General features: G+C 40.0%; 1 protein-coding gene across 6 annotated transcripts in view; it reads left to right on the forward strand.

The window, feature by feature from the left end:
- ZDHHC9 (zinc finger DHHC-type palmitoyltransferase 9) overlaps positions 1-15,751 on the forward strand; it is a 32,377-nt gene extending 16,626 nt beyond the window's left edge. For 4 of the 6 annotated variants that reach the window (XM_036304929.1, XM_036304931.1, XM_036304930.1 and 1 more), the window contains exons 4-10: positions 1,925-2,083; positions 7,729-7,866; positions 8,819-8,867; positions 9,617-9,719; positions 10,762-10,865; positions 11,268-11,394; positions 12,535-15,751. In XM_036304929.1, the coding sequence (XP_036160822.1) occupies positions 1,925-2,083; positions 7,729-7,866; positions 8,819-8,867; positions 9,617-9,719; positions 10,762-10,865; positions 11,268-11,394; positions 12,535-12,648 (794 nt within the window). In that variant the 3' untranslated portion in view covers positions 12,649-15,751. The remainder of the gene's footprint in view (positions 1-1,924; positions 2,084-7,728; positions 7,867-8,818; positions 8,868-9,616; positions 9,720-10,761; positions 10,866-11,267; positions 11,395-12,534) is intronic. The other 2 variants (XM_036304932.1, XM_036304934.1) reach the window with 2 other exon arrangements.
- Positions 15,752-18,260: the final 2,509 nt, after the last annotated feature.

The following is an 18,260-nucleotide window of genomic DNA, read 5'->3' on the forward strand; positions in this document are numbered from 1 at the left end:
GGATGGAGGGGGTTGGGATCAGAGTGTGGTGTTCAAGGGGATTTAGCTTTATTTGTAATATTATAACTTTGAATGTAGCATAATTTTTTTAAATTTATCTTTATTGTTGAAAGTATTACAGATGTCCCCCTTCCCCCCCCCATTGACCCCATCTTGCCCCTTCTTCCCCCCTGCCCCACTCCAGTCCCCTTCCCAGGCCTTCATCGCACTATTGTCTGTGTCCATGGGTGATGCATATATGCATATAAGTTCTTTGGTTCATCTCTTCCCACCCTCCTCTCCCCTTCCCTCTGAAATACACATCTATTTGCATGCAGCAGAATTTAAATAGTAAAAAACCAGAGGCAACTTAAATGCCCAACAATATGGAATGAGTAAATAAATAATAGTACATGCATATGATGGAATATTATATTGCCAATAATAATGTTTTCAGAAAAAAATAATAATAGAAAAATGTTTATTGTATAATCTTAAGTGAAAAACACAGGGTCTAACATTGCATTTATAACATGATCTCAAATTTTAAAAAAATCATAAATGTTTATCTGTTAAGGGAAGATAAAGGGAAATACACTAAAATGCATGCATATCCTTGAGCTGAAAAAATATCTTTATTTTTTTTATATTTTCTATTTTTCCAAAATTTTTACAATAAACATGTATTACTCTTATTTTAAAATAATTGTTTTTCTAAGTATTAGCCTTTTTTCCTGCATATATTTTATTTTTGCAAGATATTGTGAATCTTTTCCTGTCATCATTCGCTTGTCTACACTATTTTAAAAGGCTACATAATATTCCATCCCATGCATGTATCATAATTTACTTAACCAACCTCCTATTATGACATTGAAGTTATTTCAGATTTTCACTATAAAAGGGACTCCATGACAAATATCCTTATGTCAATATCTTTTATACAACTCTTTGTAATTTTGGTAAGTTCCTAGAAGTAGAATTCCTGGGTCAAAAAGTAAACACATTTAAAATTTTGATAGCCACTGCTACATTATTTACTGGTAATGTATAAAAATACCTTTTCCCCATCCTTGCCAACACTAAGTATTTTTTAATCCTCACCCAAGGATATTTTTCCATTGATTTTTAGGGAGAGAGAGCGGGGAGAGAAAGAGAGAGAGCGACAAACATTGATGTGAGAGAAACACATCAATTGGTTGCCTCCTGCACGTGCTCTGAGGGGTCTGGGAATCGAACCTGCAATTCAGGTACATGCCCTTGACTAGGAATCAAACCCATGACACTTCAGTGTGACGGTGGACACTCGCAGAACTTAGAAATCGGCCAGGGCATCACTAGGCATTTTAAAAATATATATATTTTTATTGATTTCAGAGAGGAAGGGAGAGGGAGTGGGCGATAGAAATATCAATGATGAGAATCATTGATTGGCTGCCTCCTGCACACCCCACACTGGGGATTAAGGCTGCAACCCAGGCATGTGCCAGGTTAACTGGAATTGAACCTGGTGCCCAGTCCACAGGCCGATGCTCTATCCATTGAGCCAAACCAGCTAGGGCTCACTAGGTATTTTTATCCTTTTAAATATGTGTTAATATAGTAGGTGGAAGTGGTATCTTTGTATTAATTCTTATTTCTTTGATTATGAGCGAAGTTGGATGTTTTCATTTCCTGTTTTTAGCCATTTTGTTTCTTCTTTTATGAATATTTTTCTTTGTAATCAGCCAAAAACTTGAAAACACAATTTTCCACATGCACACAAAAGAATTGCATGGCACTCAGTGGAATCTGATGTTGAGAGTCTACTCTGGAAATGTTAGTATGAAGAAGACAGTGGGCCTAAGGAACCTTTGAATACTCCCATTGCTTTTAGACAACTGGTGAGACCTTTGGGTTCAAACAATGGCTGGCAGTGATGTTAACAGTCTTTACTGATCTACAGAAGCTACCAATGGTGCGGTGCCCCAGGGCCAACGACCACCCCCTCGTATCAAGAATTTCCAGATTAACAACCAGATTGTAAAGCTGAAATACTGTTATACGTGCAAGATCTTCCGGCCTCCCCGGGCCTCCCATTGCAGCATCTGTGACAACTGTGTGGGTGAGTAAAATCATTAGGGCATTGTCCGGGGGGAAAGGTTGAGTTGAAGAAGAGGGTCAGGGTAATTTTTTCTTGAAAAAATTAGTAGGGGTAGATGGGAAAGCTAGAATTAGACAGGAAACAAGCATCTGAACAACTGTAAATCAACTGTACTTCTGTAGATCAAATTGGAATTTAAATATCTGCCAGTCTAAAAAACAAAACAAAACAACCTTTTTGGTAAATGGGGAAATAAATGACCTGTTGGGTTTTTGTTTTATTAATCCTCACCCAAGGATATTTTTTCCATTGATTTTTAGACAGAGTGGAAGGGATGGGGAGAGACAGGGAGAGAGAAACATTGATGTGAGAAAGACACATCAATTGGTTGGCTTCCACACATGCCCTGAACGTGCTGAGGATTGAGCCTGCAACCGAGGTACACGCCTTTGACCGTAATCCAACCCGGGACCCTTCAGTCTTGGGCCGACACTCTATCCACTGAGCCAAACCGGCTAAGGCAAATGACCTGTTTTTCAAATCTATATTTTCTTTACTGGATCTGTTTCAAGTGGAACCCACCTTGCATAGGGGTCGAGGAGAGTCTACTGGAGGGCAGCATTGGGGAAGGAAGGACTTTGTAAGAAGTAGTATTCCCAAGAAGAAAGTTGTTAGCATTTATTGAGTTCCTACTATATACTAGGCCCTAGTAACGAGGCACTATGTGAAGTGTTTTCCCTTTCTCTCATTTAAGGCTTGTAAGAATCCCAGGAGATAGGTATTATCCCCATTTTACAGATGAGGAAATAGGTGAAGCACCTTTATGTGGGTTCATATAATTAGTAAGAGATGAAGCTGGAACAGGTATGATTCCCAAACTCTCATTTTTTCTTTCTCTGCTGCTGTTACAAGGGCTTTGGGTGTATGTGTGTGGATAATGTATCTGTGCTTTTAGCCACATGTATGTGGTTTAGTTGTAATCACTGCCTACTGTGTACTGAGCCCTGGAAAGATCAGAAACAATCAGTAAATGTGTCTATCAATAGGCATATATGATCAATTCCTTATATTATTACTAGGCTTACTTCCCGTGTTCTTTATATATGCCATAGAATAGGCCTGGGTACATTGTTTTCTTCTTATTAGCCAGTTCTTTAGACAAAGCTTGAAAATATATCTTACTTTATAGGGTAAAAAGCTACATGTAGGTAGGATTTTTAGAAATTTAAACCTATTTTATTTTATTTATTATTTTTAAATATATATTTTTATTGATTTCAGAAAGGAAGGGAGAGGGAGAGATAGAAACATCAATTATGAGAATCATCAGTTGGCACACTCCACACTGGACATCAAGCTGAAATTTGGTCCTGTACCTTGACCAGGAATCAAACCATGACTTCCTGGTTCATAGGTTGAGGCTCAACCACTGAGCCACACTGGCCAAGCAAATTGAAACCCATTTTAAATGGGCCAGGAAACTTAATGTTTCATGAATGTCTGATGTGAAGGTTTTCATAAAGAATTCCCTCTCCTTATTAATATTATTTTTTTAAAAAATATATTTTATTGATTTTTTACAGAGAGGAAGGGAGAGGGATAGAGAGTTAGAATCATCAATGAGAGAGAAACACTGATCAGCTGCCTCCTGCACACCCCCCACTGGGGATGTGCCCGCAACCAAGGAACATGCCCTTTACCGGAATCGAACCTGGGACCCTTTAGTCCACAGGCCGACGCTCTATCTACTGAGCCAAACTGGTCAGGGTAATATTCTTAAATATAAAGAACACATACAAATTGATTTTTTAAAATCCTCATCTGAGGATATTTTTTCCATTGATATTTTTAGAGATAGTGGAAGGGAGAGAGAGAGAAACATCGATGTGAGAGTGACACATCGATTGATTGCCTCCTGCACATGCTGACCGGGACTGGGGATCAAACCTGCAACTGAGGTATGTGCCCTTGACCAGGGATCAAACCCGAGACCATTCGGAATGTGTGCTGATGCTCTAACCACTGAACAAACAGTCCAGGGCACAAATTGATTTTTAAAAAAGAACCACTAACATTTCAGTAGAAATATGGACAGTTTACAAAACAAAAGATACAATTAGCTAGTTAACATGAAAAAAAATTATCCCTACTAAATATCAAAGAAATAAAAATTAAAGCAGGACCTTTTAAAATCTAGATAATAAGCAAGGAAAACCTGATAATGCTTAGTGCTGCATTCATAGGAGTGTAAATTGGAACAAACTTTTTGGAAAGCAACCTAATAAGATTGATAAAAACCTTAAAACATTTATACCCTTTGATGTCAATGATTACCTTTCTAGAAATTCCTAAGAAAATAATCAAGAATGTGGTAAAAGATTTAGGTGTGGAAATATGTACCTCAGGATTAATATAATAATGAAAATTTGAATTTTCAACCAGTAAATAACCAGTAGTTAAATGGTTGAATAAATTGTGGAACATTCATATAGGGGACTTTTATGGGAAAACCTTATGCCAGAAAGTGAAATGAAATAAAACAGAAGACAGGCTATATGTATCAGTTAGACATTTAAAAAATATGAATATGTGTAAAGAGAGATGAAAGGAAATACTCCAGAATGCTCTTAGTTTGTTATCTATAGGTTGTGGGATTATGAGTGATGATGTTTCCTTGTATTGCTTATATTATAAGAAAAAAAAGTGATTTAAAGTACAGTAAAAATATATCTGTATAAACCTGCATTTCCAGTGTTTTTATATGATAGGTTTGTTTAGACTGCAGTGGTTCTCAACCTTCTGGCCCTTTAAATACAGTTCCTCATGTTGTGACCCAACCATAAAATTATTTTTGTTGCTACTTCGTAACTGTAATGTTGCTACTGTTATGAATCGTAATGATATGTAGGATGGTCTTAGGCGACCCCTGTGAAAGGGTCATTCGACTGCCAAAGGGGTCGCGACCCACAGGTTGAGAACCGCTGGTTTAGAGTAAGACTTGAACATGTCCTTCTTTTCTACATTTTCCTTCTCTTTTCTGAAAAGATATATTGTAGCCCTTTAACTGGGAGAGGGATCATTCTTACAGTCTTATTATTTTTGTCAGTATACAGTTCATTGTCCTTTAAAAATGATATGCATTATTCTTTGTGCCTTTTTGGTTCATTAAATAATACATGTTCATTGTAGAAAATACAGGGAGTACAGAAAGTGTAAATAAAATCTAATCCCAAACTCACTCACCATTTTGCTGTATTTCTTTTTTTTTTTTTAAATTATACAATTTACAGTTGCTGTATTTCTTTCCAGCCTCACTCTTGTTTGTGAAATTAGATCACACATGATTGAGTTTTTATTCCTACCTTTGTCATTTAACATTATATCTTAAGCATTTTTTACATCTTTAGTACATGTCTTTTGAATATTTTAGTTTAATGACTGTATATAATCCATCACATGGCTATAGTCTAGTTTTTTAAGGCAGTTTCCTATCATTAGATATTATTCATGATTCCATTTTATTCATTATTGTAATATTGTAATCAAAATTATTTAATATACAGATATGGTACAGTTAGAACCTTCATACATTTTTGGTGGGAATGTAAAATGGTTCAGCCACTGTGGAAAAGTTTGCCAGTTCCTCAAAAAGTTAAGATATGGTCCAGCAATTCCACTCTTGGGTATATACTTGCATTAGTCTGCTTGGGCTGCCATAACAAAATACACAGGCTGGGTGACTTAAATAACAGAAATTAATTCTGACATTTAGAAGTCCAAGATCAAGGTATTGGCAGGGTTGATTTCTGGTGAGGTTTCCCTATCTGTCTTACAGGTGGTCACCATCTTTTTTAAATGTAATTTTTTAAAAAATATGTTTTTTATTGATTTTAGAGAGAGAGAGGAAGGGAAAGGGGGAAAGAGGAGAGAAACACGATATGAGAGAGAATCACTGACTGGCTGTCTCCTGCAAGCCCCACACTGAGGATTGAGCCCGCAACTCAGGCATGTGACCTGACTGGCAATCTTACTGATGACTTCTTGGTGCATGGGACGTTGCTGAGGTCACTTTGTTTTTACATTTAACTCTTTAATTCATCTGGAATTCATTTTGATAAATAGTGTGAAGGGGAAAATTTTAAGTTTTCCACCAAATAGCCAATTGTCTCAGTGTTGTTTATGGAAAAGTACTTCCTTTCACCACTGATTTTGTAATGCTGCTTTTATTAGACAGTAAATTCTTACACATTCTAGAGTCTGTTTCTGGCTATGCCACACCATTTTAAGTATTATAATTTTATAGTCTTTTACTAACTGGAGGTTAAGAAAAACCACACTACTCATTTTTCAAAAATTGCTTGGCTATTTATTCTTCCTAACTTAGTAGGCCCACCTACTAAGATTTTTCTTTGGAAAAGCAAAGTCTCTGCTGTTAACTGGCAGTGGGACTTAACCCCTCAGTTCCTTAGTTTCCTCTGCAGTAAAATGGGGAAAAGAATATCTTCTTTTGCTCAACTTCTAGGGCAGGGGTGGGCAACCCCTGGCACGCGTGCCAAACATGGCACGCCAGTAACTTTTGCTGGCACACGAAACCTTTTCTTATAATCTTCCATTTACAATTTTTTTCTTAATATCGACTTTTTTATTTTTCAGATAAATTCAGTGTAGGTGCATCTTAGATAAATAAATAATTTTACATAACAAGTTATCTTAAAGACCATAGACATGGATTGATGAGAGAGGGGAAGAGCAATTTCTATGCCTCTGCCTTAACTCTCCCTGCCTTCCTAGATCCGACCAGTGTTTTGGTTTCAGCCTCAGACGCAACGGGTTTTCATTGACAAGACAACCGCCTCACCTACTTATTTAAAATTTCACTCTATAAAAATGAAACCTTCTCTCTCGCTTTGCCCACCAGTACTAACGAAAGGGGAATAAATTTCCATGTTTCTCTTGGCAGCAAAGTCCCACTGATAATATCAAATGGAGTCATAAAGTTTTCTGTCGGACTATCAGTGTACATGTATACATTAAAAAATAAATGTATTTTTCATCATCATATACTGAGTTTTTGTCGCTCGAATGAATTTTATTATTTCTTCAAGGTTCTTCACATATGTACACCTTAAGAGATATCAAGTAGGCGTAACATGTTCTCAAAAAATTAGGGTTGGCACGCAGAAGAATTTTGAGTCAGAGATTTTGCTGGTTTTGGCATGCACTCACAAAAAGGTTGCCCACCCCTGTTCTAGGGTGATTGTGGGGATCAAATGAGATGGCTATGAAAACATTGTGAGCCCTAACTGGTTTGGCTCAGTGGATAGAGCGTCGGCCTGCGGACTGAAGGGTCCCAGGTTCGATTCTGGTCAAGGGCATGTACCTTGGTTGCGGGCACATTCCCTGTGGGGAGTGTGCAAGAGATAGCTGAATCAATGTTTCTCTCTCATCGATGTTTCTAACTCTCTATCCCTCTCCCTTCTTCTCTGTAAAAAATCAATAAAATATATTTTAAAAAAAACATTGTGAAAAAGTGAAAAATGGAAACCAGTTTTTTACAATTGAAATAGGCAATGATCTGTGGGTCTTTGAATTAGTTATTCAGATGTGAATGGTGGGGTTGCACTGTGTTTTGGAGGCTTTGACACTAGATTCTCTTTTTCCCACAGAGCGCTTCGACCATCACTGCCCCTGGGTGGGGAATTGTGTTGGAAAGAGGAACTACCGCTACTTCTACCTCTTCATCCTTTCTCTCTCCCTCCTCACCATCTATGTCTTCGCCTTCAATATCGTCTATGTGGCCCTCAGTGAGTATGCAGGGCAGTGCCTGTTGTTGGAGTGGGGGTGGGATGGGAGAAGACTTGAGGACAGCTTAGGGGAGAGGTTGCATTTCCTGGTGGGACTTTACCATTGTGAAGGCACCTTAGGACCAGCTAGAAATAAGCACTACTGTCTGCTCTTGAGTAGGGCTCCAAACCTCAGCTCACATCAATCAGTATTTACTGAGTGAGTTGGCCTTCTCACTGGCCTCTGCTGGGGACCATGGCCATAATAACTGGTTTGTACCCAGAGTACTGGGCATTTCTGAGGTGATCCCAAAGGTTGGGGATGTATTTTGGCTGTCGGCATCCTCTCTTCTTCTGCTTTATAATATCTGCCCTGTGCCACGTGGTAGAAGGGGTTATACCTGAGAAATGCCTTTTAGTAGCTTCTGGTTTACTTTGGGAGATAGAAAATACACACCTATGTGTGTGCATGTGTACAAACACATACACACACATAAATCAGCGGATAACAAATAAGAGCAGAGGGGATGTGGAATTAAAGGAGTGGTCTTAATCAAAACAACTTCCTGGGAAGGGATGAGTTCTCAGATGGATTTTGAACAAAGGAGGACACGGATTGGTGAGGAGAGAGGATTTTTAGGGGTGTTTCTTATTTATTTTATCTATGAATGAATATCCCCCTCCATGCCCATAGTGAGGGCTAAGGAAAAGGGAGGGGAGCCAGATGCTTGGCTTCTGCCCGACTCTCTAGACCATTTCCAGGTCCTGCATTGGAGATGTGAACCCTTTGGTCAGGAGACTACCTCCTTGGGGGTGTGAGTCCCTTGTCTGGGCGAGGGCTTATTTCTTGCCAGCTTGTAACAAGGGGTAGGGAGGAGGAAGTGAGTAAGTACAGTATTAGGATAAATGTGCATTTTTTAAAAATTAAAGCCACTAATTTTTTCTCTCTCTACTACTACTCCCAATTTCATAGAATCCTTGAAAATTGGCTTCCTGGAGACGTTGAAAGAAACTCCTGGAACATATCCTCCCCTGGCAGTATGTCCCTGTGAATCCTTTTTAAATTACTTTCCAGCATGCTTTCTCTCTGCAGTTCTCCCATCATCGCATTTTTCAGACAACAGAGAGTGCCAAATTCTGGAAAACAATGTAGTCTTAGTGGTAGCAATCAGAATGGAAGATGACCAAGACTTAAAGGGTGGCGTTTGCTTTACCCCCTTCTCTACTGCCTCCCTTTCAGTTCCTTCTGATCACACACTCACCCCTGCCTCTGAGTGGGCTATCTATGCCTCAATATATCTCTTATGTCACTTGCTGGAAGTCCACCTTCCTGTTACAGCTAATGTTTACTTTGTAGAGCAGTTGCATTTCTGAAAAGGAAATTCAGATGGGATTTCTATAAATCACATCCTGTTTTTTTCCACCAATTTTTCATTTATAAAGTTTTATTTTTGGATGGATTTTCCATTAGCAGTGATGGCCAGCATTGTTTAGTTTTGGCCCCCTCCTAAACATCCCCTTCAAAAAGCTAATGATCTAAAAACAGAGGAACACCTAAATGTGCTAGAGATATTAGAGAGTTACTCATAGTGAACAGACAGGAGTCCTTTACCTGTCATAAGGGATGTACCCAGCGAGTTTAGAATTCATCTGTTATGTCTGGATACTTGGCCATTTGTGACGTGTTCCGAGAGGTAAAGACTGGTGCCATGAGAAGGGTGAAGCATTGAGTCTGCTGGTGTGGCTTCAACATTCCTTAACATCACCTCACTGTTCTAGAAGTACTCATTTGTTTCTTCACACTCTGGTCCGTCGTGGGACTAACTGGATTTCACACTTTCCTTGTGGCTCTCAACCAGACAACCAATGAAGACGTGAGTCAATCTTCCCATCTTCTCATTACATATTCTTCTTTTTTTAATGTATATTTATTTATTGATTTCAGAGAAGAAGGGAGAGGGAGAGAGACATAGAAACATCAATGATGAGAGAGAATCATTGATTGGTTGCCTCCTGCATGTCCGCCCCCTCCACTGGGTATCGAGCCTGCAACCTGGGCATGTGCCCTTGATTGGAATCCAACCTGGGACCCTTCAGTCTGCAGGCCGATGCTCTATCCACTGAGCCAAACTGGCTAGGGCTCATCACATATTCTTCTTTTTCTAAAGCCTATTCTCTTGTTACCTGCTAGAGAACTGAGTCTCCAGGGCCTGGGAGGTTGAGGCAGTCAGAAACCTAGCGTGGGAGACTGTTAAATCTGAAGTGTAGAGAAGAAAGCAGACTGCTTTGTTTGGAACTGAATGCCTGTAGAGAATTAAGAAGAGGAGGTTGAATGGTTGGGGAGGTACAAGGTCTTTAGCTATTCATAGGTCTTTAAAGACTAATTGGTGCTTCTGGATTAGGGATGTACAAGGACAGGTGCACGGAATAAATCCTTGCTTTTTAAAAGTTACCAATTAACCCATGTTCATTGCAGAAAATCAGAAAATACAGATGAACAAAAATATCAAATAAGTCCCTGTAACTTTACCTTCTATACATTACCACTGTTAATGGTATGATTTATAGTCTAGAGTTGTCTAGACTTGCTCCTGTTTTTTTTTGTGACTATATATTTTGAATTTTTAAATGAAAATATATACATATTGTTTAGTTATCTGCTTTTTTTTTCACTCTATTGTGGATATTTTCCCATGGCTATGCATTGTATTTCTTTTTTTTCTATTGTGGTAAGATATTCATTATATAACATGTACCATGTTAACTATTTTAAGTGTATAATTCAGTGGCATTAAGTACATTCATCTTGTTGTGCAACTATTACTATTACCCATCTCCAGAACTTTTTCATCTTCCCATGCTACATGTATTTCTTCAACATAAATTTTAATGTAAGCCTTGGCTTTTATCTTGAAGATCAAAGGCTCATGGACAGGGAAGAATCGAGTCCAGAATCCCTACAGCCATGGCAACATTGTGAAGAACTGCTGTGAAGTGCTGTGTGGCCCCTTGCCCCCCAGGTACTCAGGGGACTAGAAGGTCCTGGGACTCTTGGGTTGAGCAACTCAAGCCATTCCTGTTGCCTGGTATGATGCCTCCTTCTGAATGTGACCTTTTGGTGTCAAATAGGACTTCCCAGGGATTGTCCCTTGGTGCCATATCTACATGGACCATAGACCACAGGATGATTATTTTAAAGAGATGACCTTTCATTCTTATTTCATTTGTTTCTTGCCCTGGTTAATGTACTATGCCCTGGTTGTGGAAGAGAAAGTGAGTGGAAGATAGGAGGCATGTGCTAGGATCAGGCTAGACTGCCAAAGGGCAGGTTTATGTTTTCCAGTCCACACAGCAAGGTTCAGAGGGTGGGTGGCAGGAGGGGGGAATGGGAAGTGCTTTATTAACTGTCCTGTCTCCTTCAGTGTGCTGGATAGAAGAGGTATTTTACCACTGGAGGAAAGTGGAAGTCGACCTCCTAGCACTCAAGAGACCAGTAGTAGCCTGTTGCCACAGAGCCCAGTAAGTGTTCCCGACTTCAAGACATTAAGGGTAAGCTGGTGATGGAGAGTGTAGCTAAATTTACACCTTAGAGATACAGTTAGGCAATTTTGTGTTCAATAGCCCCAGCTTCCCTGTCTCTGCTTTTGCCCTGACATTGCCTCAGATCTTTGTGCCCATGTGGTATAGATTAGGATCTACTCATTTCTTCGACATTCTACTGTGCTAGACGCAGGATACATTAGTGAACAAGGCAAACCATGTCCCTGCTCTCAAGGAGCTCACTGTCCAGTGAGGCGAATGCTTTCTGTAAAGTAGATAATTGTTCTCTACTTTGTTTTCCTATATGTTGAAGTTTCTGTTTTGAATTATAGCAAACCCATTTTTATATATTATCATCATCATTTTGGATATAATGTTTCTGATAAGTCTGGTCTTAAATCCTAACAATTTAGATTAGTAATTCTCAGTTGAATGTGGGGAAAGGTGATATTTTAGAATCGCTCTGGGGGCATTTTCAGACCACATATATCATCTAAAAATGTTGCCACCCCACACTCTTTGGTTTAGAATCACTGTTTTGGAGAGCCAAGTGTTAGGGAAGAAACAAGATTGAGACCCACTGAGTCAGGTCTTATTATACAAGTACGTTATAACATTTTCTTGTGAAGGAGAGGGGCCTCTGTAACGATCTGTGGTCTCTATTATTATTATTATGAATAATAATGGAAGCATCTCTCCTAACAGTTAAGAATAGAATTCAAAGAAACATCAGTTGTACTCTGCTGAGAAGACAAGGATAGTCTAGACGGTCTTGGTTCTGAGTTCGGTGCCGGTGGTTGCATATCTGTAACATCAGTGTGGTTGATGGGTTCAGAGGAAGAGCTCAGTGTCTACTGATTATCTCCATTTGGATTTTGAAGATGAGCTTATTTTAAAAAATATATTTTTATTCATTTCAGAGAGGACGAGAGAGGGAGAGAGAGAGAGAAACATCAATGATGAGAGAGAGCCACTGATTGGCTGCTCCTGCACGCCCCACATGGGGGATCGAGCCCACAACCCAGGCATGTGTCATGACCAGGAATCAAACCGTGACCTCCTGGTTCATAGGTCAATGCTCAACCGCTGAGCTACACTGGCTGGGCAAGGATGGGCTTTGTATTGAATTTGTTATCTTTCCCTTCTTAGGCCCTAACAGAACATCTGAGCTCAAATGAGATGCCGGAGGACAGCACTCCTGAAGAGATGCCACCCCCGGAACCTCCAGAGCCACCACAGGAGGTGGCTGAAGCTGACAAGTAGCCCATCTAAGGAAGAGACTTTTGTTTGTGTTTAATTAGGGCTGTGAGAGATTTAAGGGGAGAAGATAAGCCTGAGACAGAGAACAAGTAAGCTATTTTTCTTTGGTCTTTATTCAGCCAATTGCACACTGGCATTTTCTTGCTGCAAATTTTTTTTTTCCCTGGACTCAAGGCAGTCACAGAAGATGTCAGTAACCTCTGGTAACTGGACAAATGGGTCTCTTGGGCCCCCGCACTGGTTTTCCATGGAGTCTCCTTGGACTCCCCTTTCTTCCCTCCAGATCTTAGCTCTCCTGCTTGGTGTGGTTGGCCCATTTGTGGGGTTAAAGGTTCTTGAGACTGGCTCAGATCATCTCCAGCTGCTGCATGGCAAGAGTCTAGAGGTGATCACAGAGAACTCTGGCTAGGGAATCCTAACTGGATTCTTGAGGCTTCATAATTGAAGAGGATGGAGAGTGGGGTTAGAGGATTCTCCTGGCTACAAAGTGCCAACATTGCCCACAAATCCTTTCAGGAACGGGGCAGGTAGCTTCCACTTGTTGTATTTATTCATGTAGTTTCTCCTTTGTCCCCCATCCACTTTCTAACCCCCAAGCCCCACTCTTTTCCAATTAGAGATATGTAAATAGTTGCAGTATAGATAACAATTTACATGTCTTATAGATTACCCGGAAACTTTTTAATACCCGTGCCATTCTCATTAAGAATTCATGAGATGCCAACGGCATCACCCCTTGCACTCTCTGTCTCTTATCTCCTCCTTTCTCACTAGTCCCATTTAATTTGTTTTCCTTCTGACTCTTGCTCTTTTAGGAGCAGGAATGGCAGTAATAAAAGTCTGCACTTTGGCGATTCCTCTCCTCAGAATAAGCCCGAGTGCTCACTTAAACACTACACCCCCCAGACTCCCTGTGTGAGGCCTGCAGAGGCCCTGAATGCACAAATGGGGAAACCAAGGCACAGAGAGGATCTCCTCTCCTCTCCTTCCTTCCCCTCCCCTCCTCTCCTTCTCCTATGTTCCCTCAAAAAAGAAAAAGTAAAAAAAGACAGCTAGTACTTCCAGTAGGCCTCAGCTGAGTGAGGAGGGAAAGCCCAGCACTGCTGCCCTCCCGAGTGACCCACTCCAAGGCCTTGGCCCATCTCGGGCTTGATAACCACACCAGGGGCTTCCGCCAGCCTCGCTCTTCCAGCACTTCCACCGGCAGAGTCCCAGAGCCACTTCACCCCTGGGTGCGGGCTGTGACCGCCCCCCCACCCCCCAGTCAGCTCTGCTCAGGACCTGCTCTATTTCAGGGAAGAAGATTTATGTATTATATGTGGCTATATTTCCTAAAGCACCTGTGTTTTTCTCTTTCTAAGCCAGGGTCCTGTCTGGATGACTTACGGGGAGGGGGACGTGTAAATCAGAACTTTTAATCTATTTGAAAGTGATTAAACTGTGTCTAATGCAAACTGCCTGCCTCCTCCTTCCCCTTTCCATTTCAAGAATCATCATGGGGGCGTGAGTGTCTTTGTGTAGTAGGGTGGGATTGGGGTGGGGGTAGAAGGGGTTGCTAGTTCCATTTTCTGGGGGACCCTTCAGTGGGAGAGACAGCTCCCAAACTCTCCATTGATTTCTACTACATTCTGGGCCAAAGCTCACCTTATTCTGGACTCTAAAGAAAGGGCTTTCAAGGCATTATACAATGTTAGCAAGATGGGGAGGGTTGGGGGTATATTCACTTAAGAGAGCAAGTTCTTTATTGAGATGTTGTGTTAATGCAGATGAATGCCGTTAATTGTAAATGAGCCTTGGTTATTAAAGGAGGCACATCAGCACCTCTCCTGGGAAATACTTCGTTAGTGATCTTTTGCAAGTGATGGTATATATTTCATTTTAAGTGGTCTATAATCAAGACTCCTTGCCAATTCCTATCTTACTCTTTCCAGTTAATCAGAATGAATGAAATTTGGCTGCTTCCAGATTTTTCTCTATGTCTTTCTATTTTCCTTATACCAGGATTTGAGTTGAGAGGGAGGGAGGGGGGGAGAGAGAGAGAGAGAGAGAGAGAGAGAGAGAGAGAGAGAGAGAGAGAGAGAGAGAGACTCGGGCTCTTCTCTTCTCTGCCTCTACTTTACCATTCTCTTTCTGGCTCTCTCTGTCCTTATAGTTACATTTTAGTTAGTTCAAAAAAACGCCAACCCTGGAGAGTTTGGAAGCTATTAGATTTTTCCAGTTAACCTACCACTCAGATGAATCTCTTTTGAGTCAGTTCTGAGCCCACCCTGTCTCAGCCCATCTTCTCTCCCGGACTAGGACGGATTTCTCTCCTCCCTTAACTTACCTCAACCACTCTTCTGCTGACCCTTATGTCAGTCAGAGGAGCTTTCTCTTTCTAAGGTGAAGGGTCAACATGGAAATCTCCTATCTCTTGTATAAAATAATATATTTTAGCTTTCTGCTTTTTCATGCTTCCTGCCCTCTTTCTTTACCTATATAAATCTTCTGTATTTAAGACCTTGGCCTGAAGATCTATTCCATTCGTACCATGCACCATCTGGGACTGTCCTTCATTTGAGTTCTGATCAGAGGGGAGATTGAAGAATTGGTCTTTTTAAATGGCTTGCATTATTTCCCTCTCTTCCTTTCCTTTGCATGCCTTCAGTTTCCTATGCACCCCACTTCCCCATGTGAGGATGGTTGGTCCAGGTCCAAAAGCTTTGGGGGTTGGTGGGGTTTGGCTATTTGGGGCCATTTCTTCATGTCCATTTGGCTCTGGGGCCCTCCTTGCCCTAGCAGAAGGCATACGCTCTCCCTTTGCTTGTTTCCCCAGGGGCAAGTGGTGGGCTCTAATTCTATAGCAGCTAAATTCCATTCTTCCTGTGCTAACCTACCTGCCTTTATCCCAAGGGCCCTTTTCCTACTGACCAAATTGCTTTACCTTTTTGGGGAAAGAAAAAGTATTTTGTTTTTAAATCTATTTTCTAACTTAAATGCAATTTAATATGTAAATCTCTGCATTTGTGTGTGAACCTACAAATATGTATGTGTGGTGGTTTTTTCACTCTCTGGTATTTCTTAATAAAGAACCCTTTCTTTTCGGGGAAAGCCAATTAATGAAGAAGACTTGAATGGTTTTAGAAATACAGGGATGTGTGCTTCTTTGTGCTTCTGTCTCATTTCTTTACTTGTGCCTAGCATGAGTGGCTGGCCCCCTCCCCCACCTTTTGACCCTCTTCCTTTGAGAGGGCTTTCAGCCTAGTGGGGCAGAGAGAGGAGCCTGTCTAGTGTCTGGTACCCCTCTGGGACCACTTGGATTGGCTCAAGTGGTAACCTAGCAACCCCATCCCTCTCTCTGTGGCCTGGCCCTGTTAGTCCTTTTTTTTCCAGCTCAGTTTATTTTATACTCCTGAGGCTGGGGCCAGGCTAGGGAGAATCACCAAGGGATCACAGTAAATAGTTTTTAAAAAATGATAATTTGTTCTTGTGCTTTGGTGCTATTAAAGAAGAGCAATGTTTCTAATAATTCAAAAAACATTTGTGTCAGTTTTGAGAATACATTTTATCCATCGCTTGCTGTTCTTAGGTGATAGGTTTTAGAAATAGTATCAAAGGCTAAAATTGTGACTCTCATTACCTTTAAAAGATGCAAGCCCAACTTGCAAAAAAGATAGTCATTGTAAATTTCATGTTTCAAATAAATATGAAAGGAGAATGGGAACTAAAAATCTGTATCTGTAAACTTTCGAATGGCATATAGAACATCAATGGAAGTGGAAAAACCTAGTGTAATTAACTGGGCCTAATTATTTTACAAATGAACACAAAACATGTTTTTACAGTTTTAATATATACAGTGAATTTCCAGGAATGCAACCATTGTGTAAATTCAGGGAAGATAGTACTTTATTTTGTTCAAAACTTTAATAACGTTTGTCACTTTTGAAAATTGTGTCACCAATAGCAATGCCATTATGGATTTTTAAGTTGCCATTATAATGTACCTGTATTCATCTTCCTTTGTAGCAGTTGAATCCACAGTGAATCTACATATATAAGTGGAAGCATCTGACTTCAAGTATAGTATTGCCCAGGCATTTACATATTGAAATACATATTATTTTATTATAAACTGCTTTCCCTTTATTTCTCCTTTATATTATAGTTAGTGTATTATACTGCTCTTCTGGAAATTATGTGTATATGCAGGTTATAATAACTATGAAATTTCTTTCAGGGTGGCAAAGGGTTTATTACAAAACATTGTATATATCCAGGGAGGTTTGGAGCTGACAGGGTTGAGAACCATTGGACTCTCAAATGTCCTGTTCTACTTCTAAATATTTGGAAAACTTAGAAAATAAACAAATCTCTTCCTCCCTTCATACCTGTAATGTGCTTTTTAATTTTAAAAGTAACTCATGTCCATTATTGAAAATTGAGAAAGTATAACCAAGTAAGAAGATTTTAAAAAATCATCCATAACCTCATTACTAAGGTATAATAATCATTGTCAGTGTTTTGGTGTATTTCTTTGTAGTCCTTTTTGTGCATGTATACTTTTAAACATAACTGGAATTCAACTGTGAATATAGTTTTACAATCCTGCTTTTTTAAATTAGCATTTTTCATATCATTAGAAATTATTTCTTCATGACTCCATAATATGTACATAACTCTTCCCCTATTGTCAAGAAATTTAAGAGTTTCCCATTTGTCATTATTATAAATAATGCCACGGTGAGCTTTTTAAAAAAATCTGTGAACATATCTGTGATTATTTCCTTAGGATAGATTCCGAGGAGTGAAATTACTGAGTCAAAGGGAGTGTTCTTTGAAAGACTTTTGGCAAATATGGCCAAATTGCTTCACACAAAGGCTGTCCCAGTTTGTCCTGCCAAGTAGTGTCTCAGAGAGCTTGCTTCATGTCTCATTTAAACATTTAAACACATCTCATTTAAACACTCCATAATTTTATCATTGTAAACTGGTATCTCAGTATCACTTGATTTCTATTCCTTTTGTTAATAATGAGTTTAAACATTTTTCCACATCTACCTTTGCCTTCTTTCTTGCCATTTTTATTCTGTGACTTAGCTGTCCAAATCCTGTGTTTATTTTCCTTCTGGTATTAGGGAATTTGCTACTCAGTTCATAAATTGTGAGTTTGATAGCTCACACTCCACCATGGGCCAGGAAATGAGGGGGCCATGATTTAGAAGTGGTTTTATAACTCTGGAACCTGGAGTGGAATTACTTCCCTGACATTCCATGCCTTTTCATTTCTTTTTAAAATATATTTTTTATTACTTTCAGAGAGGAAGGGGGAGGGAGAGAGAGAGATAGAAACGTCAATGATGAGAGAGAATCATTGATCAGCTCCTCTTGCACACCCCACACTGGGGATTGAGCCTGCAACCCGGGCATGTGCCCTCACCAGCAATCAAACCATGACCTCCTGGTTCATAGGTCGACGCACAACCACTGAGCCACCTCAGCCTGGCTCTTTTTGTTGTTGTTAATCCTCACCTGAGGATATTTTCTTCCGTTGATTTTAGAGAGAGTGGAAGAAAGGGAGGGAAGGAAAGAGAGAGAGAGAGATCAATATGAGAGAGAAACATCAATTGGTTGCC

This window comes from Myotis myotis, unplaced genomic scaffold, assembly GCF_014108235.1.
Source record: "Myotis myotis isolate mMyoMyo1 unplaced genomic scaffold, mMyoMyo1.p scaffold_m19_p_4, whole genome shotgun sequence".
NCBI lineage: Eukaryota > Metazoa > Chordata > Mammalia > Chiroptera > Vespertilionidae > Myotis > Myotis myotis.